This window comes from Drosophila sechellia, chromosome 3R (assembly GCF_004382195.2).
Source record: "Drosophila sechellia strain sech25 chromosome 3R, ASM438219v1, whole genome shotgun sequence".
Lineage (NCBI taxonomy): Eukaryota > Metazoa > Arthropoda > Insecta > Diptera > Drosophilidae > Drosophila > Drosophila sechellia.
In genome coordinates, this window is record NC_045952.1 from 29,192,031 (window position 1) to 29,219,394 (window position 27,364).

The 27,364-nt window shown below is 42.1% G+C and overlaps 3 protein-coding genes across 3 annotated transcripts; 1 reads left to right on the top strand and 2 right to left on the bottom strand.

Moving 5' to 3' along the window:
• Positions 1-266: 266 nt before the first annotated feature.
• LOC6612913 (serine/threonine-protein kinase Warts) lies at positions 267-25,624 on the bottom strand. The gene is made up of 8 exons (XM_002037369.2): positions 25,300-25,624; positions 19,201-20,104; positions 2,833-5,086; positions 2,653-2,773; positions 2,468-2,583; positions 2,326-2,404; positions 2,069-2,264; positions 267-2,005 (listed from the first exon to the last, which is right to left on the bottom strand). The coding sequence occupies exons 2-8, from the start codon at positions 19,321-19,323 to the stop codon at positions 1,604-1,606; spliced, it is 3,291 nt and encodes a 1,096-aa protein (XP_002037405.1). The 5' UTR covers positions 19,324-20,104; positions 25,300-25,624; the 3' UTR covers positions 267-1,603.
• LOC116801683 lies at positions 9,964-16,684 on the bottom strand. The gene is made up of 2 exons (XM_032722741.1): positions 11,745-16,684; positions 9,964-10,306 (listed from the first exon to the last, which is right to left on the bottom strand). The coding sequence occupies exons 1-2, from the start codon at positions 16,612-16,614 to the stop codon at positions 10,065-10,067; spliced, it is 5,112 nt and encodes a 1,703-aa protein (XP_032578632.1). The 5' UTR covers positions 16,615-16,684; the 3' UTR covers positions 9,964-10,064.
• Positions 25,625-26,160: 536 nt separating the features above from the next.
• Positions 26,161-27,003, top strand: LOC6612914 (protein dj-1beta). The gene is made up of 3 exons (XM_002037370.2): positions 26,161-26,305; positions 26,369-26,688; positions 26,756-27,003. Exons 1-3 carry the CDS (start codon positions 26,165-26,167, stop codon positions 26,910-26,912), a joined length of 618 nt encoding a protein of 205 aa, XP_002037406.2. The 5' UTR covers positions 26,161-26,164; the 3' UTR covers positions 26,913-27,003.
• The last annotated feature ends 361 nt before the right edge of the window (positions 27,004-27,364 follow it).

The following is a 27,364-nucleotide window of genomic DNA, read 5'->3' on the forward strand; positions in this document are numbered from 1 at the left end:
AAAAAGTGCGCCCTTTTACATCAGTGTGACCATGTCTGTAATCGATTAATCGAACGATCAAAGAATTTGCTGTATATCGAATATATCCAGTGAACACAATTACCACTAGATGGCGCCACGTACCCCTGTTAATGTTTCTGTAATGTTAACATAAACTGAAATTTTCGTTTAAACTTGGAGAATTAATAACCTGAATATTATATTTTGTATAATAAGCGATTTAAAACTTTTCCCACCTTCCCAGAAGAATCAAACGTCTCTTTGCGTACGTTTTCTTTTCCATTTATTAATTTGCTTTAGTAAACTAATTGGCCAAGGCACACAGAGTTTGTTTGTATTTCCTTCAATTAGCTCGATCTCACATTTAAAATAGGCTCCACCCCTGAATATTCAGATGGATTATGTATAATTCACAATAAAAACACACGCACATACAAACTGAAGCTAATTAAAGAGAAAAACAAATCGTTTCCCGTTAGGCATTTTCCAACGAACCTACGACAAACAAAAAAACCGATGTACTGTTCTCTCGCTTAGTGTTAGGAATTAAACTAGATTACGGTTAGCGGTCTATAAACTAAAAAACATCTTAGGGCGCTACACAACTCTAGCATAGATTACAATTAACGTGTTCTTTACAATATTACATTAAGAAGATTACAATTTCCTCACATCTCCTCGTGCTGTTTCTGTTTTTTTCCGTTTGCTATCAGAGAATAAGTGTTGAATTTCCCCCGCGTTTTCCTCGTGGGGCTAAACAATTTCATTTGGCATTCAACAAGTTGGTCTAACTTTGCTAGCTTTTCACATAGGCTACGCCTAAGCTTGTTCTTTTGGGGAGGACACAGTTGAAGAGCAGTGGTAGACGAATTGGAGGGCAGGACACCGATTACACATGGGTCCTGTTCTCCCAGATTAGATTTAGATTAGGCTTATAAGACCCGCTTATATCGCTGCCGTGCGACGTCTGGTCTCCGTTCGTTCTCCATCGCACACCTCGCAATCTCAATGCTGAATGGGAAGTCGTGGGATGGCCGGATTCAATCAGCCTGCTGAGTTCGAATCCGGCCACCGATCGAAGGTGGAGAAGGGAGAGGAGTGGAGTGGTTCGGTTGGGTAAATTCACGATCTCGTCTCGTCTCGTAGTTTAAGGCGTTTTGTTTTGCGTTGCTTTGAGCACCAGAAAGGTTCGATTTCCAGTTGGTCCCTTTGAATTCTAACAATTTAAATATATATGTATGTATGGTTACAGCGTTTGTTGTGGAGCAGCAGAAGGATATACTATGTTCAGTTAAGGGTCGAAGGTCCTGACTCGCTCCTCTCGTTTCATCTCTACTCGGCTCCGTTTTATATTTATTCAGTTCATGCCCTGGGGCATATGTATATATATATATGTATATTATTTGTATGCATATACGTAGCTCCCGCCTCTACTGTCTCCTATAAATTATATTATGTATATAGTTTCATTCTATAGCCACGCTTTCTTTACAATGCAAGCCCACTCGATGGTCTCTATCCCCTTTTGTGACTATTTGACTAACAATGATTCGGGGGTGGGGTGGGGTGGTGTGGGGTGTTGGGCACATGGAGAGCATCCATTTCAGACGTAAACCGGCGCCTGATCATCCGTCATATCCGGCGGCTGCTTGTCGTCGAAGAAGCGACGGAAGGTAAATTCGAAAAAGCCGTGGAAGGTGCGGTCGTTCTGGTCGACGTCGTCGCCGCTGCTCATGGTGGAGTCATTCGAGCGCAGCTTCTCCGGATCCACGGGATCAAAGTTGGATGTGTCCGTGGGGTGCTTGATTTCCGGTATGTAGGGCGCCTTCTGCTTCCGCATGTCGGCAAAGTCGATGCCCTTGAAGAAGTCGTGGCCCTTGACCTCGTCCACGCTCTTGCCCAGCCGCTTGTCAGCCGACGCACAGAGCCTCCTTATCAAGTCCGTGGCCTCGCGGGATAACTCGGCCTGCGGCGGAATATGCAGCGTTTTCTCCCAGTTGATGACCTGTAATGAAGCAAGTCATGGTTATGCACATTGAAAGGTTTGAAAGGTATCCGAAGAGCGAACCTTTTGTTGCGTTTCCAGCGGACTGTTGGCCAGGAAGGGCGGCTGACCCACCAGCATCTCGTAGAGGATGACGCCCACGCTCCAGTAGTCGCACAGCTGCGTGTACCCACTCCTCTCCAGCACCTCGGGAGCTATGTAGTTCGGGGTGCCCACCAGCGAGTGGGCCAGGACTCTTTGGTGATCGCGCATCCGTCGCCTGCGAGTTCGGCAAACTTTTATTAACGGCCGATCCTATTAATTAAGTGTACGAAACTCACCTCTCCAGCACGGTGGGCTTGGGTCCGTTCTCGGAGTATTCCTCCCAGGGCTCCATCGAGTCCTGGCGCGAGTGATTGCCTATCAAAGTAAGAATGGTATTATTGCAGCAGTTAAACACTTCTATAGTTAATTCCATCTCACCGTTCTCCTGGTAGTACTTCGAGTTGTGCGTCCATCGGAATCCCGTGCACAGGCCAAAGTCGGTGAGCTTTATGTGTCCATCCCTATCGATGAGTATGTTGTCAGGCTTGATGTCTCTGTGGGTGAATCCGTAACAATGTGAATGTGACTGTGATAACTGAAGCAACTGCTAACCCCTCCATTACCTGTGAATGAAGCCCATTTTGTGGACACTGTCCACGGCGCAGGTGACCTCGGCGATGTAGAATCTGGCCAGTTCCTCCTCGAAAATGCCCAGTTTGATGAGCAGCGACATCAGATCACCACCTGTGGATTATTCACCATTGGCATTTTCACTCTGATGGACTGCTTAAGTTTCCACTCACCTGGTATGTAGTCCATCACAAAGTACAGATTATCCTTGTCCTGGAAGCTGTAGTACAACTTCACCACCCAGTTGTTGTCGGCTTCCGCGAGGATATCCCTCTCGGCCTTCACGTGGGCCACCTGATTCCGCTTGAGAACGTCCGCTTTCCGCAGGGTTTTCATCGCATACAAATGGTTGGAGGTGTCGATCTTGCTCACCAGCGTAACCTCGCCAAAGGCACCCACTCCAATGGGCTTCAGTTTGACGAACATGCTCTTGTCCATCTTGGCGCGCTTCAATCGAATGTAGTTGCTCTCCTTTTGGTTCAGCATTTTCCTCATCTCGATTTGGGTCTGATCGGGCAGTCCCACTTTGTGCATCTCCTTCTCCAGCTGATTTTTGCGATACGTGCGCTGGCGGTACGACTTGATCACGTTCTCTATGTGCTGCTCCATGAAAAACTTGAAGGCTTGCGGCGAGTACTGCCTGATGCGGAACTCCTTGCGCTCCTCCTCCTTCTCCTTGGAGATCTTCTTGCGCTCCGGGATGGGCGAGGCGTGCTTAATCTTCTTGCAGGTGGTCGACGAGGAGGCGGTGGTGCCGGTGGATCCGTTGCTGCCCCCCGAGCTGTTCGCGCCCGTGTTGGAGGCGTTGTTATTGTATTTGGCAGGCGGAATGGGCGGGGTCGTCGCCAGGTTGCTGTTGCTTATCTGTATGTTGTTGTTGTTGCAGCTCGGTGGTTTGATCTCGCTGTTGTTGTTGCTCTGATAAGGCGGCGGCGGAAGCAGCTGTCGGCCGGGGTTTCCGTTGGCCAGCTTCTGCTGATCCCGTTCCCGCTCCCGTTGATCCCGCTCCCTCTGTGCCTGTGCCTGGAGCACCCTCAAGGCCTGCAGTTGCTGCTGCTGCTGCTGGTGTTGCTGCTGCTGCTGCTGTTGCACCTGCTGCTGCTGGACCTGCTGTTGCTGCTGCTGCACCACCGTGGCCGCCTTGGCCTGCATGCTCTTGGCGTAGGACGGTGGCTCCAGGCAGTTGGGCTTGCTGTTCAAACCCACCAAAGGCGGTGTTGTGGGAGTTGGTGGTTTGGATTGCTGGTGCTGATGCTGCTGCTGGTGGGCCGCCGCTGCTGCCTGTTGCTGCTGCTGCACCACTGCCGCGGACTTCTGAGGGTAAGAGGGTGGAGCGGCCAGCACGTGGACTGGTGAACTGCTGGCCGAGGCACTCGATGGCGATTGGGGCGCCACTGCCGTTTGCAGCACGGGCTTTTGGACCTGCGTGCTCTTCACACTCTGCATGATGATCGGCTGCTGACTCCTGGCCTGGTAGACTCGTGGTTGTGGCTTCGCCAGCGGCGCCGGCGGCAGGGACACGGTAATGGGACTCGGCGAGCCCGCCGAGGTGGCCGAGTATATCCCACTGCTCGGGGATTTCCTGTAGTCCGATTGTTGGGATTGCGTGGGCGACTGCCGCGACTGCATTGAGGCCGTGTAACTGGGTGGTGGCGGCGGTGGAGCTGCTCCTCCGGCTCCGGCTTGGATTAGGTATGGCGGCGGTGGCTCCACCACTGCTCCACTGCCTCCACCGGGGTACAGGTTCAGCGATTTCAGTTGCTGCGTCAACTGCTGTTGCGGGTTCTTTAGCCCGTTCTGGGTTATTACAGGTGAGTTGCCCCGCTGAGTGGGTGGCGCTATCGCCGGCGGGCGGTTGTTCAGGGCCGGCGATCGCCGCTTCACATACGCCTGGCTGGTGGGCGGCACTGGCGGTGGGGGCGTGGCCGCGCTAGAGGCGGTGGGATTGCGTGGCGGCGGCGCCGGTGGAGCCACCTCACTGAAACCGCTTGGCGACGGAGAAAAACCACCATTTCCGCCCGGATTCCCCACCGTCCTCGCGCTCGGCTGGTGGGTGTGGTGCGAATGGGGGCTGTCCGACCGTGAGCTGCCGGCTCCGGAGTCCAGAGCCGGACTGCAGCGCAGGTAGTGACTGCTCGCCGTGTCCCGCTCGATGCTCGGCTTCCGGATCAGCTTGTTCGGCATCAGGGCCGTCATCATCTTTGGCACACGTCCGTTCGCCACGCCCACAACTCCAACGCCCACACCGGATACGGATATGGAGCCGGCTCCAGGCTGACCTACAATGGCGGGCGGCGGCGGGATGACCACGTCCGGCGCAGGAGAGGCGGAGGGTGGCGGCTCCATCGGCTGCTTGGCGTGGTGATAGTCCGGAGTAAGTGCATCGTTGCGTCCGTTGGTCGCCGTGTATCGCAGAGGTGTGTAATTCTGGAAGAGATGGTTGCAAAGGATTAGTTAAATCATGAAAATTGCCGATCGTATTTGCATGCCACTTCATAAATCCCCTTTTTAAATCCTTTCCACTACGCCCCTGTGCCATCGACATTCCTGCACTGAAAGAAATACCCCACATTCTTTTGAAGTAGAGCGCTTCTATCAAAAACCAAACAAAAGGCGTGCATGCTGAAAACAAAAACAAAGAGCAACAAAAGCGAATCGAAGGCTAAAACAAAAGACCCAAGAAACCAGGCGACCAAAGCAACGAAATAAAATTCTTGCCGTCGTCGTGAAATTCCTAAAAGTCAGGCGCAGGTCATGTGAGCGAGCGAGACGGAGCGAGCGGATGGGCGGCGGAGAATGGGGAGCAGGAAGAAGAAGGGAGAGAGAAGGGGAAGAAGAGCCGGCTGCCAGATGCGCTCCAAAACACAAGAAGAAATACACTTGCAGCGAAGGTTGCCCTTGCCTCCATCTCGCTTCCACTCGTTTGTTGGTCCTGCACTGCTCCTTGTGCCTCTCTTTCGCTCCTCGGCAGCTACCCGTTTTACGCGTTCTTTTGATACCTCTCCTCCTTCGTCGGCCCACCCTTTCCCCCCGCCGATCATCTCTTGCCATTTTGTGACTGATCCTCGATTTTATGACTTTGGATGCCCCCTCTCTGTCATCCTTCTAGAGATGGCACCGTGATGGGAATTCGCATGCGATACTTTGATTGCTCGAATTCTTCACGATTTCGTTAAATTTCAATTTAATTTATGCGTGATAAAAGCATTAAATAACTAAACAATCTGTAAGTCATTTAACTGGTACTTTAATGCAATTTTAATTATAAATTATATATTCACGCTTAAAAAGATAACAAATCGTTTAAAGTGAATGAATGTAGACCGGTTGGTCAAGGAATTACGTATTTTACTTAATAAAATAACCTCTCAGTATGTTTAAATTAATAATTGAGGATTATAAGTATTAAAACACGATTTTTGGTAGAAGTTATGCATAAATTGATCAAAGCCGCTGTGGGTAATAATCTTTGAACTTTGAATTATGTCAAAGTGGCCTCTTTCTTTGGGGAATGATGTGGAATTTCACCCACTCTACATGTCGCGATTTTAATGGGCATCAAATTAAATCCAAGGACGCGAGCCAAGCGAAACCCGACAAAGACCCCCAGCAGACTGTGCGTCGCTCTTTGAGGGGGTCTCTTAGCCCCCGCACCCCCCCTTTTTTTCCCCTAGCAGTCTTACATGAAAGCCAATTTACGGCAAATTAGCGAAAGCCAATGGGCTCACTAAATCAGCAAGTGCAACAAGAAGACCGCGAAGAAAGTGTCGCCCACGCAAATTGGCATTGCTACATTGCTACATTTTCAAATAAAATAAATTGGATTTACGGCGGACTTTAGGGCGACGGCAACGCGAACCGTAGAATTGCCGAAACACTTTCGCTAATCCACTTAAGCTCCTCTTCTCTGCGGTCTCCAATGCACTTTGCACAGCGATTAGACTGTGGCAAGGTCAAAGGAATTTGGGATTACTTAATAATATACATTATATATACAATATACAGAATATGAGTAGTGATGTATGATAATATCTTTCCAATATAAGCTATCATTATGTTACGGTACCAGGAATGCAGGTCGGGGTCACCTTTCTGCACGGATCAATGCAGATGATCACCAAGTATGCAGCCTTGAACATGGCATACTATGTAACTGAGATTCCCTTGGCATTTGGCGAAAGTCGCAATGGGGCATAACCAACTGAATATATCAAAATTCGAAATTCTTGGCAGCTCTATAATGGTTGTGTAAAATGTGGGTACAGGGAAGACCAGCTACGAGAGTCGCCTTAGTTTAGATACGATTGGCATAGGAAATGCAAGTGCTTCCATTCTTCCAAGTTTAACTAAAGACTCTTGCTAGCCTGGGTTGTTTTAGGGAAGAGATCGTTCCGTAGAATCACTATATGGATATGGCCAAACATTCTTTTGTTTGTGTTTGTACTTGGGGGCTGTGCGTGTGTCTGTTGTCTTTTGTTATTATTAGAGGCAACACACATTCTTTTCGGCGATCGCTGCTTCTGATATATGGCTGTACTATGTGCGATATATATTTAGGTGAAAATTCCTGAGAAAAATCGCTGAAGCACGGAGCAGAGCGCGAGAATAAAGAAAATCGAGCGAAAGCGACCCACCGACAGGTTCAACAAATTTTTCGCACGAAAATCGCGCAAATTAGTTGAAAATTGCACCCCAAGGAATTCCATTTCGCTCGAAATGAAATGTGTCCCCCATAAAATGTTCACAGACAGCGAAACAGTGCCTACGAAAAGTGTTCCGATACCCTGGGATACAGAAAGGTACTATCTCCAATCTATAAGTGCACTTTTATGTACAGTAGTGCACTAATTTTGATGGGCAGATGGGTAGACCTACTTTTGGCACCCACTGTGCCCACACTAATTATAAATAGCTGGGTTCGCACCAAATCTAAATGGGGATTACATGTGTAGCACCAAATATGCGACAGATCTTGAGGATGGGATATACCCGATTGGATTGGTAAGAGTTTGGACCTCCGCTTCCAGCAGTCGACTGATTCTTTTTGTTTACTAATTTATTTATGGATTATTTTAATTTTTATTGTAATGGCATTTGGCTCACTGCTGAATGCGTTGGCGTCGCGTCTACTCGGCGGCTTGTTTATTCGCTTTGCGTTCGGTTTTTTATTTATTATCGGCGTTTGTTATTTTAATTAATTTCTCTGCATACTTGCGGCCCAACCATTTTCGATATGGATATTTATAGCAGAAGCTGAATGAGTTTCAAGGCGTTGTTCGCTGGTAGCTAACCGGCTAAAACGCCGCCAAAAAGAGACGTCTTACACCGAAGAGTGGACTATAAGATACCCATTACGATAATAGTTACATTGGCATTAAAAGCAAAGATAGAGTAAAAGTAGTTCGATAGTAATATGAACAGATAAAAGGTAATAGAAGATAAAAGTATGTGAGTGACTACATGTTAAGGGGTATCAAATAGCTTATCAGCCTGTCCGATTGGCAATCGTTTGTGTGGGCGCGAGCAAGCGCGCTGAAAGTGTTGATCGGGTCGTGCATAAATTTCATGTTTATTTCGTCTATCGTTTATCGCCCCGACATGGACTGCCCACATATGGAGGAAACCCGCTCGGATAGAGTATGCCGAACATATGAGCCATATATGAGCAGATTATGGGTTTCTGGTATTTAGCGCTCAGCATGACCAATTAGCCGGGCCATTGTGCTTGGCCGTTCGGGGAGGCGTAGGCCGAAAAGCCGGGCGAAAGTTGGCCAAAACCGAAGCCCCCGAACCCAGGAGCCAATGCCAATGGCAGCGCAATTGCAGCACTAAATTGGCCTGTCCGAACTGGCCGCACTCATAACAATTAGCCAGCTCCTCGCAGGCTATATTTTATGGCCAAAACCTGAGCACGCCCATCGCCTGGATTAAGAGAAAACTCCGCCTCCCTGCTGCCTCGGAGCCTCTGGAATTTCGTTCGCTGGCCTGATCCTCGAGAGCGAATCCAAAGAGCCGGGAACATAATTTACAGGCGCAGCAAACAGTAGCTGGCAAGTGGAGGTCGTAAAACTTTAAATTGATGACCCGTCAGATAATATTTAAGAATTTTTATGTCCTCAACCCGCGACTCCTTTCTGCGCAGCTCTTTGGCATTTCTTAAAGCCCGTTTCGGAACTTTGGTCATTGCAGCGATTGAAATCTTTAATAGTGGCTTAAAGGAAATGCTGACAGAGGAGCACTCATCGAAATGGGTTAGTCATCAAAACCGCCGGCTATGGGAGTCGTGAATTATTGAAAAGACACTCAGTCTCTCAAAAAACATCTAAATAACCATAAACAAGTCATTTCTTCAAAGAAGTAGCATTATGAGTTGGAAATCAGAAGGTATATGCACTCTATTAACTAAGAATCCTTCGGATCGAGGAGATGATAACCAGTTAAGAGGGATTAGAGCTAATTGCAGACTTGGTGCTGAAACCATTAGTCATTCGGGCGCTGCTGTGCAATCTTTTGGGGAATTTTGGGCATTCATTGAAATCAATAGCAACCCACTCATCAATTGGCTTGGAATATATGTACATATATACACATATTCCGATCGGATCGTTTGAGTTCACAGTGTGACGTCAATGCCAAGTGTAAAATCCCAAATAAGAAGACTTTACTCGTTGAGTTTTTGTAAGAAACTGCTTTTATTTGGAAATATCTTCGGTTTAAATAGGTGACATGAGAATCGCATCTTAAAGTAAATGGCCTACGCAGAGACCTAAGTAAATAGTCCCCGCCTTATCGAGGTCCCACGCTCGGGCACATCTGCCTATCTTGAGCGGCGAGGACCTTATCTGTGGTCTCCCACTAAGGGACTATTTTAGGAGGCGGGGAACGATCTCAAGTGACTGACTCAGGTAGTGTGCACTTAAATTACATGTTTTTGAGCAATGCACCCATGTCGCCTTAGATAACAAAATCCTAAATATAATTTATCGCTCTCGATTCATTTACATAAGATATGAACGGAGCCCAAAATTGTAAGTCTTTAAATATATTCGTGTTCATGTGTGAACATTCTGCCAAAGGGCCAGCAAAGCTGAGATGTACATTAGTTGCATTTATAACAGTAGTGGACTGTATTTATTTGATATATGTTCATTTATTTTGCAACTAAGATTTCAATGGGCCTAGTTTTTCTGGCTTTTAATTTTATTGGATTACAATTATGGTTTATATTATTTTTAATTCAACAATTTGTACTCAATTAACTTATTTTAAACATTTTGCTTTTTCTATGTAGAAGTACATTTTCTATTAAACAACGATATAGTGGACTGTATATTTTTATTTGTTATATTATTTTATTGTTTATTTACTATTGATATTTATAGTACTGGCAACGGACCTGCAAAGGTTATTGCTTGCATTCTTTGTTGCACAGCACATTCCGTATGAAATATATTATTAATACTATCATTAGTATTAAGGCAATAATTAATCCAGCATGTCCGGAAATATGATGGAAATGTAAATCTTTCAATTTTTGATGGTTCTCTTTCATAAATTTAATTTCATTATTCAATCGTTCAAATTCCTCAGTATGATTTAATATTGATAGTTTCAGCGGATCCCAAATAATCTTCGGCACTTCACTAACTTCTCCTATATAAGGTGTTGATAATAATTCTTCACTTTCGGACTGAATGTTATGGTGGGCAACTAGAATTTTATCGTCGGTTCTTGCCGTACAATATGGCGCAATGCTTAAAACTCCTTGCTGAGGCAAATCAAACAATTCAATTTGAGAGCCAGTACATTGCAGACGGACTTTTGAATTCGCAGGAACCTTACCTGAGAATATTTGTATTTAGCCTACCGTGATTAATATCAATCAACAGGCTTATAATGCCTGCTTGAATTTTTTCGCCTTCTTCAATCAATGAGTGTAGCTGTTTCGTAATCATAAAGAATTTTATTGATTCCTTATAAACATAATAATTTTCTTTAAGAACTTCTGTCATGTTCTCAATTCTTATTTGCATACTTCTAAAATTGGAGTTAACATCTTCTGTTGTTCTCTTTAATAGATTAGAAGTTGAATCAACCACAGATGTTTGTTTTTGAATTAGTTTATCAAGGTTGTTCTGGTTATCTAACAAATTCTTCATATTTTCTTCTAATTGCTCTCTATCATCTTCATCCATTATACCAAATAAAATATGATACAAGGAACCCATAAATTCGAAAGGAGCACGCTTGCTTCTAGATCTAGACTGCATCATAAACAATTTATTGTTTTCTTCAAGTTCCGATAACTGACTTTGCATATTATCTAAGACTAGACTACATTGCTCTTCAAAGCTATGAAGTCTTTCGCAAACTTTCCTCATACTTTGTATAAGCGCATTACCCTTTGTTAACATTTTAAAATATGGATCCATTTTATAATAGATAACCAAATTCCAAGAAGTACTCACAATCTCAACATCTCCTAGCGGGTCTAGATATATTGCTGAGGTTTTATTTATTTTGTCTATAGAATATCTTGGTGCTATATCTTTAGGTAATGCGCTAGAAACTTGACAACTTAACACAAACAACAACATTGCCATAATGATTCCGATCTTGGACATTCCCGATGTCGCTCTAGTTCGTCTTTTTGGCTCTTGGTCAGCCTCATTTTTGTCAACAGACTTTATTCCTTCCAAGGGACAAATTTTAGTAATGGGTCTAGTGATATATCCTTCCTGCATCTTTACTTTAGCCACTCGGACCTTATCATCATTCCCCTTATGCACCTTTTCCACCTTTCCTAAAGGCCATCTTGCAGGATGACAATTCTCATCCTTCAATAAAACTATTTGCCCTTCTTCTATATTAGGAATTTCCTTTTTCCATTTATTCCTTTGCTGGAGCGTATGCAAATATTCACTTTTCCACTTAACCCAGAAATCTTTCTTCATTTTTTGGATAAGTCTCCACCTATCCAAATTTCCGATTTTTTCATCTTCCATTGGTTCGACTATTTCTAAAGGTGGTCTTCCAATTAAAAAATGACCTGGTGTTAAAACTTCTTGTTGGTCCTTCTCACTAACTATAGTGTATAATGGCCTTGAATTTAAGCATGCTTCTATTTGACATAAAAGAGTTGACATTTCTTCGTAAGTCAAAATAGTGTCGCCGATTATACGCTTTAAATGGTATTTCATTGACTTAACTCCAGCTTCCCAAATACCTCCGAAGTGAGGTCCTGCCGGGGGAATGAAATGCCAATCAATCCTGTCCTTTTCAAGCTGCGCTGCAATCGTTATATTTTCTTGTATTGCATTAACTAACTCTTGATCTAATTTTCTTGCAGCTCCTACAAAATTTGTTCCGTTGTCTGAATAGATATTGGAACATTTTCCCCGTCTAGCAATAAATCTTCTGAGTGCTGCTAAAAATGCGTCTGAAGTTAGATCGCTTACCATTTCTAAGTGTATGGCTTTGGTGGCCATGCAAACGAATACAGCAACGTATCCTTTAAATGTTTTTTGGCCACGATTTTTTGAACATTTAACATAATAAGGACCTGCGTAATCTATTCCAGTATTAAGAAACGGGAATGTCATCGTCACTCTATATTTTGGCAAGTTACCCATTATTTGCTGAGCTGTATTTTGTTTATACCTTGCACACGTTACACATTCTCTTAAATACTTTTTCAACGAATTTTTCAACCCGAAAATCCAATACTTTCTTTGGATATAGTTTCGCATTAGGTTTATCCCTCCATGCAATGTTTCCTTATGAGCATTTTTTATTAATAAGCTTGTTAGGTGGCATTTTTCTAAAATGATTGGATGTTTAACATTAAATTCTGCATTGGAATTTTGCAATCTTCCTCCAACTCTTAGAACCCCATCCTTGTCCAAAAATGGATTCAATGACAATATTTTATTATTTGTCTTGATTTCCTTTTTGATTTTAAGGCACTTTATCTCTTGCCTAAACTGGTATTCTTGTTGTTTCTTAATAACAACTGTTTCCGCTATTCTTATCTCCTTTACTGAAATAATTGATGAATAGGCTTTATTTCTTGTTTTCATCTGCACGAATCTATTTATGTATGCTATTATACGTATAAGTTTTTCTATACTGGAATACCTTTCTATTAATTCGTAAATAGGATCATCTATTTTGTCATTTAATACCGTATTTATTAAGACAGGTTCTTCTACAGACTGCTGCCGAGGCCAAAGTTCTTTTGGGTCTGCTAGCCATTTCGGACCTTTCCACCAAAAATCACAGTTGATCAACTGGTTAGAATCCACTCCCCTGGATGCTAAATCTGCTGGATTATCCTCTGACTTAACATGATTCCATTCAGTATTTTTTAATTTCCGAATGTCATCCGTTCTTCTTTTTATAAATTTGATCTTACTTTGACCACTGTTAATCCATGCTAAGGTAATCGTGGAATCACTCCAAGCATAGATCTCCATTATATTGTCAATTGATCCTTTTAGTCTTTGGATTAATTCACTAAGCAGGTGAGCTGCACACAGCTCGAGTTTGGGAATTGTCTTCCTATTTTTTATAGGGTTGACTCTACTTTTGCTAGCTATTATATTAACATGAGGTCCTACTTTAGCATAGACTACTGCAGCATATGCTTTTTCGGAGGCGTCCGCAAATCCGTGAATCTGAATGACTGAAGAACTGTTTGAATTAATCCACCTTGGGATTCGAATATTCTCTAACAATAATAAATTTTCTTTATATTTTTCCCAATAATTTTTATCTTCTATGGATAATTCCTGATCCCATTCACTTTTATTTATCCAAAGTTTTTGAATAAAAAGTTTTCCTGAAACCGTGACTGGTGCCAACCATCCTAACGGATCAAATATTTTTGCTAGCGTTGATAACACAACGCGCTTATTTATATTTTTTGATTCATCATTACAATTTACGCTGAACTTAAATAAATCATTTTGAGGTTCCCATTTTAGTCCTAAAGTTTTAACACATTCATTTTCGATAATATTGAGAACCTTATTGTCCCCTGTGTCCTCCACAGTGGTTAATATTTTGGAATTGTTGGAAATCCATTTCCTTAAGTTGAATCCAACTTTCTGCAATTCATGGAGAATTAATGTTATTAATTTATTAGCTTCTTCTACCGAATCAGCTCCAGTCATTAGGTCATCCATATAGAAATCATTCCTAATTATTGCACTAATAACTTGGTTTTTACATTTATCTGCAATATCTACCAGAACCCTGGTAGCCAAATATGGTGCAGATGCAGTTCCGTAAGTGACTGTGGTTAATTTATATGTTTTAATTTTTTCTTTTGGAGAATTTCTCCATAAAATATATTGATATTTTTGATCATTATTATCTATTTTAATTTGTCGGTACATCTTTTCAATGTCTGCCGAAACAACAAATTCCCATTTTCTCCATTTAATAATAATGTCAAAAATATCTTTTTGAACTCGTGGCCCAACCCACATTATGTCGTTCAAACTTTTGTTATTCGTAGTTTTTGCTGAAGCATCAAAAACTACTCTCAATTTGGTCGTAAGGCTTGAATCTCTAATCACTGCCTGGTGCGGTAAAAAATATTTGCCTTCATCACTCACTTCAATCATGTGTCCTAAATCCATGTATTCATTCATGAATTTAGTGTAGTCAACCTTAAGTTTTTCATTTCTTTTTAGTTTTTTCTCCAGATTCATGTAACGAGCTATCGCTTGTTTCTTTGAATCTCCTAAGGTGACATCCTCCTTGAATGGAATTGACACAATGTATCGCCCATCTGAATCTTTTTTTGTCGTTTTGATAAATTTATTTTCACAGATTTCAGACTCGATATCATCTTTTTCTTCTTCTTCCACTTCCCAGTAGCGATCTAACTCTTTTATTTCTATTGTTGTGGCTACAATGGTTTCTTTTCCTTTGGATTTTTTACATCCAGAAACTATCCACCCGAAATCAGTTTTTTGCCCAAGGAGACCGTCTATTTTTATAACTCCATTTTGCAGAATGTGAGTATATACGTCTGCTCCAATGATTAGATCAATGCGACCCGGTTTATTAAAATCGGGGTCGGCTAATTTAAAGTTCTTCCATTTTTTCTGATCAACATTAATCGTGTTGACTGGAAGTGCCTTCATAAGTTTTGGGAGAATAATTGCTTCAATTTCTAAATTTTTCGGAGAATTTCTTATCGAAATAACCGCTTTGTGCTTGGAGATGCACGTTCCTGTGGAAGATACTCCACTTATTTCAGTATGAGACCGTAATTTTTTCAATTTTAGAATCTGTGCAGACTCTTCTGAAATAATTGTGCTTTGAGAGCCACTATCAATCAATGCTCTTAATTGTTCAAAGCCTCCATACCTCGACTTTACTTGAATCAAGGCCGTGGCCAACAAGGCTTGACCTGTTGTTCTACACGTATTCACTTTTTCTGGATTATGACCTGCAAAGTGAAGTAACGTGTGGTGAGGTTTACGACAAGTCGAACAAAGCTGCTCGCTTATACATTTTTTACCAAACGGATGCCTCAGACATCTTAGGCAAATCCCATTTTTTCTTACCCAGTCAGACCGTTCTGCTGGGTTCATTATTTTAAATTTATGGCATTGAATTAAATAATGCCCTGGTAGTTTGCAATATGCACAATTGTCACTATAATTTTTATTCTTGTTATTATTAATCATTTTCTTTACAGGTTTTACTTCCTGTGAGAATGATGATATAGAATTGAGCCTTTGCTCTAAAAAGTCCATGACATCAGAAAGTGCCTGTATTTCTTTTGTCTTTTTAACATGGCTTTCATATAAATTGAGTGATTCTTTATTGAATTTCCGAAGAATTATGTGAGCGAAAATTGCATCCACATCTTCTGGTAATTGTGCCTTTAATTTTATAATATAAATTGACTCGTTAATCGTGTCAATAAATGTCTTTATTTGCTTATTGGATTCTAAATTTAAATTTGGCATATCCATAAGCCTATTCATATGATCTGAGAATATGTTTCTTTTATTCTCATATCGCTTGGTCAAAAACTCCCAAGTGGCTTCATAATTTTCTCCAGAGCCGAGCAGTAAATGAGTAACCACATTTCTGGCTTCTCCTTTTAATGCTGACTTTAGATAATTAAATTTGAGAGAAGGACTGAGATCCTCTCTCACATGTATGAGCTCTGTAAAGAGTTCATTAAAAAGATCCCATTCTTTGGAATCACCAAAGAAAGTGGGAATCTGTATTTTAGGCAGGGTTGGTAACTCCTCCGCCTTAACAACCGTCGACATTTCAGCTTTATTTATTGTGCCACTGAGTCGACTATTAATGGCTGTAAGAATATTTTGTTTGTCAAATTCAAGTTCGCTAATTTCTTCTTCGAATAGCGAGCTCTCAAAATGACTATTCACCTGTTCAATCAGGTTATCTATTTTATGCCATAAAAATTCAATTTTATTTTTCCTTATTTTAAGGAAATCTGGACTACTGTCTATTAGTTTAGACGTATCTTCTAGATATACTCGAAATTGGCCAACATTATTTCGAAATGCCTGCTCTACTTTTAAAGCGTTGTTTTGTGCTATACCCTCTTTTTCAGGGTGACCACACATTTCAAGGTTTAATGTAGGGGGAGGGTTTGATTTAGGGACAGTGTTTGATTTAGGGAAAGTGTTTTCTACCGACTCGCCCTTAATTTTTTCATTTTTATTTTTAATTTTTTCTAACACCATCATTATTAAATCATACTGCTTCGCGTTAAAATATTCATGATCGACAACGCCGATCTTTAACAAATTGCTATGATTAGCAATGAAACATTTTTGAAGCTCATTTAATTTTAGAATTTCTACATCTGTTAATGTTGGTTTTACTTCCAACTTTCTAATTTCCAAAATAATTTCGGACTGCTTCTTAAGGAATTGAATAGTCTTTTCTGACATCATTTTGAAAATTTTTTGTAATTTCTTAATATATATAGTACGTGTATATGTATTTTATATGTATTTATATATATATGTGTGTTTGGATAAACAGAAAATTCTTGTTTTGACTTAGCTGATGTCGTTGTTGTTGCTGCTGCTGTTGCTGCTGTTGTTGCTGCTGTTGCTACTGCTGTTGCTGCTTCTGCTGCTGCTGTTGTTGCTGCTTCTGCTGCTGGTAGAGGCTCCTTTGAATTTGACTTCCTTCTCTTCTTTAAGGCTCCGTCGATGTTTAAAGATGATTTTTTTTTTATTTGGCACGTTTTATTATTTTTGTAGTCCAGTCAGATTTTTTGTTTTTTAGCCATTTATTTCGGCATTTATGCTCTTTTGGCATATACACTGCACTCTATTTATGAGCTGATTTAATGCTATTAGAGCATTTATAAGGCACTGTTTTCAGGCACTTTTTATTTAATTTATGCTCTTATGGCATATACACTGCACTCTATTTATGAGCTGATTTAATGCTATTAGAGCATTTATAAGGCACTTTTGTTATGCACTTTTTAATTTCACAATTGCTGATGTATGGCCTCAAGCACGCCTTACCACAATTTATAATGGTACACAAAGCAACCTTTAGCTATAGACTATAAGGTGCTTGTTTTAAAACATAAAAGATTCTTTTGTATCTTTTTGCTTTTTATATTTATACTCTGTTCCTTACCTTTGGTAGGGGGAAACAAGAGTCACTTATTTTTGCTACCTTTAGCTGTAAGATGCTTAAAGGAGCTGGCCTTTCTCTGAGTTCCTTACCTTTGGTAGGGGGAAACTGCAGAGTCGATTAAAGGCTCGATTGACCAAATGTAAAATCCCAAATAAGAAGACTTTACTCGTTGAGTTTTTGTAAGAAACTGATTTTATTTGGAAATATCTTCGGTTTAAATAGGTGACATGAGAATCGCATCTTAAAGTAAATGGCCTACGCAGAGGCCTAAGTAAATAGTCCCCGTCTTATCGAGGTCCCACGCTCGGGCACATCTGCCTATCTTGAGCGGCGAGGACCTTATCTGTGGTCTCCCACTAAGGGACTATTTTAGGAGGCGGGGAACGATCTCAAGTGACTGACTCATGTAGTGTGCACTTAAATTACATGTTTTTGAGCAATGCACCCATGTCGCCTTAGATAACAAAATCCTAAATATAATTTATCGCTCTCGATTCATTTACATAAGATATGAACGGAGCCCAAAATTGTAAGTCTTTAAATATATTCGTGTTCATGTGTGAACACCAAGAATCCAGGGCGATCGCGTGCACGCACACTTCGGAGCTCTGAAGATCGTCTCGTGTGTGTGCTCTCGATTGCGCTCTTTCTACACGGAAAGAAAATGCATTTAACAATGGTAGTATTCAATGAATCGTTAATATTAACTTCAAAATCCTATATTCCATTATAGAACCAAAGTAGGACATATATGTGATTATTTTCTCAAACAAACTGTTTTTCTTTCCGTGTAGCTTGTCTCTTGTCCCTCTGCCGCTGGTCACTTGTCTGCCCGCCCGTCGCCACCCAATTGCACTTCGCCTGCCAGTTCATTAATTTGGCTTATACACATGTATATAGCTCGTCTAGCTATTTGCTTTTCAGCCAGGCTAATGGCCAACTCCCGTGGCTGAGTTTCCCACAGCTGACCAACGCACCTCCCAGTCCGCCCACCTGATGACCTTGTGCAAACTCGCGCGCGCAGGTGAAAAGTCTGCGGCTCGTGCCAGTTTCTAAATATAAATCTTACGCTATTCTTGACAGAAGAGAATTTCGATTGTAGGCTGGGGTTGGTGATTCTTTAGATCCCAGACACACTTAATTGATTTAACTATATAATAATTTAACTGTATAATAGCCATAAAATGAAGTATCCACACTTTTCCCGTCTGGCCACGAAAAACACCCACTCTATTCGAAAGATATATGTATATTGTTCCTTTGTGGCTGGCATTTATCTGGTTGTTAGTTTTTAATAGTTGTCTTCTTTTCTGCCTTGTGTCGTCTTGGTTGTCGCATCATTTGTCGACCGACCATAAAAACCGTGATAAGCGTTTAATGGCATAACTTCCACGCGAGAGCCAAGCCGATCCTAAGTAGCATGGAGCCGGGCTAAGCCGAGATCTACCAAGATGAGCTCTGAGTGGCACGGAGCTAAACGGTTATTTAAATTCCTTGAGCCTGTTCTGCAGCTCGAATCGAGCATTCATTCGGGTGAGTCAGATGTGGAAATACTTTTGGAAAATGACTAAAAAGCCAAGCTATACTATGCTTGTTTGAATTAAGTCTCAGGAACGTGTGAATAAACTGTTCGCATTTCTAGTTTTGGGTTGTTGTGTTAACTGAATGAAGATCTGCGTTCAACCCATTCATCACTTGATAAAATCTACGATCTGATTCGCAGAACAGACTAGCGAACGCATGCAAATTTATGCAACACTGGTTGTAGAATCCAGTGTGGTGAATCTCTGGCATACTAAGAGAGATACTGATTTACCCAGGGAAAACTTCTCATGTATTATTAAGCTGTGTTAGAGCATAGTATATATTTATATATTTACCTGATTATTCCTATGGTTATTTTGTACTTCGAATCGGGTTAGGTCCTGCTTGATGCTCTCGAGGGCTTCCGCCGTGTATTTATCATTGGGGCGACCGCCCCTTTTTTCGCCCGCTGGATGCATGATGCTGCTGCTTCGCCCTGTGGCATTTAGCACTCATATCACAGAAATGCTCCACACACTAACACTGGCACAGCACACACACACTCGCACACACACTGGGGCACATCGGCGGCCGGGAATTGGATTTGGCCTGCCTCTCTACGATTATTAATATTTTTATTATTATTTAATTGGTTGTTTTGTATGAAATACACGTAAATAGATGGATTACTCGCTTGTCTGGCGATGCCGAGCACCTTTTCGCCTTTGAATATCTGTGGCGAGGCTACAACGAACTAAGGCGAGGGTTTAGGATGCTTTATTATCTCGATCTTGATATTGTTGCTCTCAATAAAGATAAATGTGTTTGCACTGCTCTTTCTCGCGGTGTAGGCTTCTGCTTTGTTTGTCGTCGGATTATTTATCACTCGTGCCGGGAATTCTTCCACTCACATTCGCATTCGCGTTCACATTCGCATTTGCATTATAACAGAAACTCCCCGCTCGCCTACCCAGCATTCATTTGGCATGTAAATACTGCTCCCCGCATTTCATTTGTACTTGTATTTGTTGTTCTCCGATTTTATTCCTCCGCTTTATCAGAGATTCTGCGCCCGCCGCAGACACAATTCAAATTCGAAAATAGTTGGCAGATCCGAATAAGAGTCGCAGGCGATGAATGAATTCCATTTGAATATCTGAATACCAAAATATTAGTTGATTTTAATTTGATTTGAGCCGATTCCCGGCCTCTCGGAATCTTAATTGATCCTACGCACGAATCGATGGCGGCAAATTGGAGCTGAAAATAGACGGAAGACGGGCAGTCGGGTGAGAAAATTGATCAAACGAAAATTGTCACACGCTCTACGCTAAATACTAAATGCCAAAAGCCACATGATGCGAATCAGTCGCCTCCAAAGTGACCCATTCATTGGGAACCCACACAGGGCTCTTGGGTTCACACAAACTGAACTTGATTACAGTGGTTACGAGTAACCATTATGAGAAAAAGATATATATAATATTATAATATGATTCTATATATCTGTGCTTCTATACTATATATGTAACTACTTTCCCAAGTCTTCTCAATAGCATTATTTATATGGAATTCCATGGTATATCTTCCAGAAACCCCAGCTACTTAACCGGTAAGAGTCCAAATTGGCAGCACTAGCTTGCCCAGTTGATGGGTTTGTCGGCCCATTTGAGTGCCAGCAACGTGAGTCACCCACTATCGAGGGTCTTAAAGAGCTGCCGGAAAATCCCCACTCATTGTTCGTAATGACCATGGCGACTCGTGGAGGAAGTGCTTCTTTTGCATGCTTTTTTCCAGTGATTTTAGGGCCCTAACTGCCACCAAGTTGCAGCAGATCGGGGGCAAAATGCGAAAAGGTGGGGTGCACACATAAATTATGCTCTTATGTCATGTTTCGAATTCTGGGGAAATGTAAACGAAACAAAAATCCCCCGGCAACGCAAAAACAAACCCAATTTTATGACGAACCATTAAGTTCACACTATGCGTATATCATATGTATGCATGTATGTATATATGAATGTATGTATATTTGGAGGTGTGTGTGTGTGTAGGGGGAGGGGGTGGAGCTCGAGGGGAGGGAGTGGCGTGCGCACCTGACTATGAAATAGCCATCGACAGATAGATGTGTAAACAAACACGGAATTTCGCCGAATTTGTGCCAAGTGCAAATGAGTAAGGAAACGCAGCGGCAGATCGAAGTGCATGATACCCTGCAGCGAGGAATAAAATCCAACTATCCACATGTTGCCTATTCGATTGCATTCTGATGAATTTGAAGCCCAAGAAACAATCTTGTACTCACAGATGCCTGCTGCAAGTATCTCGAATATTTGTTGGCCTAGAAGCACTAGCACTGCCCCCACATTAATGGCTCCACAAAGTTAGTTGACATTCCTCGAGGAGCACTCGTGTGCACAAATGTGTGTACATATATCCGGAGATAATGAGCCATAGACATCTGCCGACATCCAAACACGAATGACTCGGTGCCTTGATCCGCAAACAGCGTTTTGATTGCCCTGTAAATTCAGTCGAACATAAAAAGCTGGGAGCCACGAAATGGCACGGCGAAACATGAGTTTTAATTATTCTGTTGACAAAAGTGGTTTTCTTGTTTCGCTTCTTTATTTAATTCCGCTCTATTAGCTCTTGCCCAGGAATGCGAATTTGGCCGGGGTTGAGCACAAATGTACATAGATGATAACAAGCGGCGGAGCATATGGATCCCGGGTGGGTAAACATCTCGTCCCCACGCGCCAAATCCGAGTGTCAACAGAGATCGGCCCTGGCTGACTATATAACTATGGTGGCTATATGTATATATGTAGATATGTTTTGGTGCCAAGTTGGGAAACTTTCGCATTCCACGCATACCGCACAGTATTTTTGCGCAAATAGACGACTCGTAGTATCCAATAACTAATTAACAATCCAAACATTCAATTCACTTGCAATCCACGCCCCTCTGACACCCCTCCCCTCGCCACATCGCACTGCTGAAATATTTTGATTTAGATGCGTTATTAAGCGGCTACGCCATGGGAATCTTTAATTGTTTAATTGCGTCCAAAGCTGTGCCTCCACATGAAAGGGGGAGTGCCGCTGCGTATCTAAAGCCATATCTAAATGGCTTTTATTTCCTATTTTCGCTTAGGCAGAATTTCGCATTTAGCATTAATTGAGACACTTGATGGCTCGTTAGTTTTACACATCTTCCAAATCTCTTGAACTCATATTTACCCCCTTTTTCGAGCTGTGTAACGCTTTTCTGGAGCAATAGTCTCTAATCACTTTCGCAAACTGGGACTGCATATTTGCGTTGTCCAGATTGCGTTTACTTTGACACCTGTAAGGTGTTTAATCACCTGAGAACTACACTGTGTACACAGATTTGCTGAAAGCTGCATGTATCTTTGGGATTAACTTAATTGCCATTTTGTAACCGTATTTTGACTTGGGTTTACTTTTTCAGAAACTAATATATTTAACTTTGTTCTTTTTCTACGTGTTTTTCACTCTGAAAATAGACTGTTGTTTATACTAATTTATCAGAAATGTGATTTTGACCCATAATCTACCTTCAACTTTGATAACTTATCAACCGATAGATTACGAAAGCGTAGTAATGAACCGCAGATCCCGAAATCCCATGGGAATTACGTGCCCCCGAAGGAGAGCGAGCGAGAGAGGGAGTGGAAAAGGGAGAGAGAATCACGCTGCAGGGGGCAAACACTAGAGTACCCCAACACACACACGCACAGGCAGGCGAAGAAGTGTGCGACGCGTCAGGGCAGAAGATAAAAATAGTATTAGTTGCTGATTATTATTGCAAAAATGCGCATTCCACAGCGGCTGAGAAGAAGAAGAGCAAGGGGCGGAAAAGGGGAGGCAGCAGGCGGAAAAAAGGGGGCGGGTCGGCGGCTGCTGGTCGCCTGTGCTCTTGCTCTCTTTCTCCCGCTCGCGCTCGCTCTCTCTCTCTGTTTTCCTTTCGTTTTCCCTTTTTTCATCCACTCTCTCACACAAACACACGCACACTAGTGCAGATGTGTGTGTGGAGGGGGTCGGCGAAAAGGAGGCGGGGATCGAAGCAAGCAAGAAAAACGAGCTAAATTGCATTTTCGTCGTCCACATCGCTCGACTTGCATTGCAGCGAAGCAGGGGCGCAGAAGGGGTGCGGAAAATTCCAGGGGGTTGGGGATTTTCATTAGGATTAGCCCAAGATCAGCGAACACCCCCACAAAGCCCACTCTTTATATGAGATATACGATCTTTGGGATAATAGCCTAATATTCTTCAATGTGATTTAGGAACTAGGATGCTCAGTAAAAATCAAAAATCATTTCATGGCAAAGAGTTTATACACTTTGATTTAAAGATTACAGTGGAACCACCCCACTTTCTGTGGGGTATCCCTTTGGTCGTCACTATCCCCGCGCCAAACTTCGTCTTCCTTTTCTTGTTTTATCGTTCATTTACTTTTAAAGGCGAGCAACAACAGCAAAAACAGCCCACTGTATTGGTATTTATTGCCCTGCTCTCTGCTCGTTGGCTATCTGCGTGTGTGTGTGTGTATCTGTGTGCTCTGTGGAATGCACACGATCGACGCCAATGGAGCCTCACCTGTTCCAGCAGCAGCAACAACAGCTACAACTACAACAAAGGCAACAACAAACAACAACACACTCACATAATCCACTGCGAATTGCATGCTGGAATGTGAATGGAATCCCAGCGATTTTCCAGCGTCGCTGACGATGACGCCGCTGTTTGCTGGTTTTAAGCAAAAACAACAATCGCAACATCGCCAACAAGCACAAAAACAACAATAGTAGCAGTAGTAGTAGTAGTAGTAGTAGTAATAGTAGTAGTCCGTCCCACTAGTGACTGCAACAACAAAGCTTCGATTTCAGTTGCAAGTTTTGTGGGCTTGTTTATATCATAGCTGTGTACACATAATATTTGGAATTCCGATAGAGAATCGATGGCTGGCTCCACCAAGGAGGAGGTCTCGCTGTCCCGCCCCTTCGTTTCTTGCTTTGTGCTTCGAGTTTCGTGCTTTTGCTTTTTCGCGAGCACAAACGGGCCGCCTGAGAAATTATTGTCGCACTGACATTGAAGTGGCGGCACTGCCTCTAATTACGAATTACAATGGGCCGCAGTTACTTGTGCCACATTTCGCATTTGCATCTCGCGTCTGAGCATTTACTGCGCTGCTCCCGCGGATTTTCCCCATCCCGCCGATTGTGTGCTCTAGTCACATGCAAATCGGAGGCAGCTGCTGCCCACGGTTGCATCAACACCGCGCATACTGTCACAAAATTGATCTCTGCTAGGACTACAGTGGCCTATGAAGAATATGCTCTTCCATTTCATATCAACATGTGGGATATGATTAAATAGATTAGTAACGCTATACAATGCTCTACAAAATCAAAGTAGCACCTTGTGATTATTCGATATTTGTGCATGACTCATACTGTTATGAATATGAATATGTTATATGAATATGAACATGAATTAATTATTTGAATACGAAAATTCAATTTGTTTACTTAAATATTTTCATACTTTGAAATTTTAATGATTCCAACGTTTCCGTTACAGTAAATATCACAATTCTACAACAATCCTCGCAGTTTCTGTTAGTAGATCTTCACTATATGCAAATCTTGCTACGTTTTCGTCATGTTTTCGTTGTATTCCCGCAAATACTACTATTATTATTGTTATTACTGTTACTCTAATTGTCGTACTCTCAGTTTTCGTTAATTATTGTTTTCTTGTTGATTTCACGAATTTGTAATTCTTTCGACACAAGAATATCGTAGCCCGTAATAGTAACCGTTGTTTCAGTTGGAAAATGGTAAGAGGAAACGGGAAAACCGAGAAAAGTGCGTGCATACATTGACCTTGCCTAATGTCGTTGGGACATTCCAAATTACGCTGGAATAAAGTTAAAAATTCTACGAGATTGATAGTTTTCCATGGACACCAGTACACTCCGCCAGAAAGAGAGGCAAGACAGAAGAATTTAATCCGATTTGTGTAGCAACCTCTCGCTCGCTCTCTTTGTCTCCTCCGTTCTCCCCCACACACACACACTCGCACGCAGACGTACTGATTTATTCCACGAGAGAGCGAGAGCGAAATATGTAAATACAGCCTGTTGCATTTGTGTGTGTAGTTCGCATTTCGTTTTCAGGCACTTTTCCGCACATTTTTGATTGCTTTTCGTGCGTTTTCCGTGCAGTTTTCCTCGCTTTTCCACACAGGCAATTGGAAATGCACACCAACACACACATGGGGCGCACACCAGCGCAGCCACACACGCACTGGCTCACACACACACACTCGCACACATTCAACAGATATTGCATTTTCTTTTTGGACTGGAAGATACGCAAATTCCAGCTGCAAACGTTGCATTTTCACCAGGCCTTTTCCGCAATTACCTTCACTCCTTCGCGATTTCCACGTTTTCCACGCAATTTCCTCGCTTTTCGCCTCTTTGTTCTCGCCTTTTTCGCGTTTCCCACACACGGCACTTATTGCTTTTCCTCTTTTTCTCCGTTTTTCCTTGCCTTTTGACGACAATTTGCTGATATTCGCCGACGTATTTTCACTTAATTCACTCGCGTTCGCAATCAATCACTCTTCGCGTTCATTCAATCGCATTTTCCAGGCATTTTCGATGCGCGTTTGGCTTAAATTTAGTAAAATTAATTCGTGGTTTTGTTGCTGCCGTCGTGCTAGATATGTTCACATATCGATTGACCGATATCGATAGACGAGGTTCTAGGGAGGAGCAGCTGTACTTGGTCTGGCAACCACATCAGATATCGATATGACTGTGGCATATAAACATCGATATAATATTGAAAACCAATATAAAAATATTTCAAGTGACTGATTGATTAGTTTATATAAATTTAAGTAGTATTACAGTATATAGAGACCGAGTAGATGTTATCGCTTTGAAATTATAGAAGACCTGTTAGAATTGTTAACGAGGTCTCAAACCAATTCTGATTAGCAAGTAGCAAAGACGCAATCCTATTCTTATATAAATAAAATAAACTGATTTCAAAGTCTTAATACCTTAATACTAATGCAAATCTTTATTTTGAGTAAGAATCTGAAAATATTGAGTTCCTGTGAAAAACAGAAGTTTTGAACGCAGCAAATTAGTCGCCTAACTCCAATTTGAAACCAATTATACAAGTTTTTAGTTTGCCGCTAAGCTTTTGAAAAAACCTCGATAACGAAAACTCAAAGCTGCGTTCGTAGATAGCGCTATCGATAAGTTATCGTATCTGCATGGTATTCTTTGGATTTTCTCAAATTTCAAGGCACTTTTCTAAGTTTACCAAAATGTCGAAAAGCGCGCTGGTGATTTTGGCTCCCGGGGCGGAGGAGATGGAGTTCATCATAGCTGCCGATGTTTTGAGACGCGCGGGCGTAAGTGCTCCCTACTTTTCCATTAAATCACTCTGTTCTATACTTATACCCACTATATGATAGATCAAGGTCACCGTAGCCGGCTTGAATGGCGGGGAAGCGGTGAAGTGCTCGCGGGATGTGCAGATCCTGCCGGACACCTCGCTGGCCCAGGTTGCCTCGGATAAGTTCGATGTGGTGGTGCTGCCCGGCGGACTGGGTGGCTCAAACGCCATGGGGGAGTCCTCGCTGGTCGGGGACTTGCTGCGCAGCCAGGAGTCCGGCGGCGGACTGATCGCCGCCATCTGCGCCGCGCCCACAGTTCTGGCCAAGCACGGCGTCGCCTCCGGCAAATCCCTCACCTCGTATCCCTCAATGAAGCCCCAGCTGGTGGATAACTACAGGTATGCCAGCTCTTAAGTTAATTTTTTTATGATCTCCATCCTATTCCTTTTTGATGTTTTCTTTTAGCTACGTGGATGACAAGACGGTGGTCAAGGATGGCAATCTGATCACCAGTCGAGGTCCAGGTACCGCCTACGAGTTCGCCCTCAGAATCGCCGAGGAGCTGGCGGGCAAGGAGAAAGTCCAGGAGGTGGCCAAGGGTCTTTTGGTGGCCTACAACTAACAAATTTACATTTATTTATGAAAACAGATTGTTTCAAGAGCAACTCATGCAAACAAGAACTGAATTAAAATGTCATTTTTTTAAAGCAAAAGTTGTAATTTAATTTGATATTCGCTATTTTCAAGGAGTTGGACAGCTAGGAAATGGCATATTGAAAAAGATATCCAATAATTAAATAATTTGAACTGCAAACGGTTTTAATTTAATTCGACTTATAATTATATATACTTATAATTATATCATATTGAATCAACTGAACTGAGTTTAAATACAATGTTCAAAGGGATTTAATTTAATTTGTCATGAAGAATTAATCAAGAAGTATAAATGAATACCTGAAATGGATATATGTATGCTATAGCATGAAAAAAACATTTATAAATAATGAATTAAAATTATTATTATTTCATTTGGTCATGACTGGACTATTGCCATGAAAATAAAATATTCAG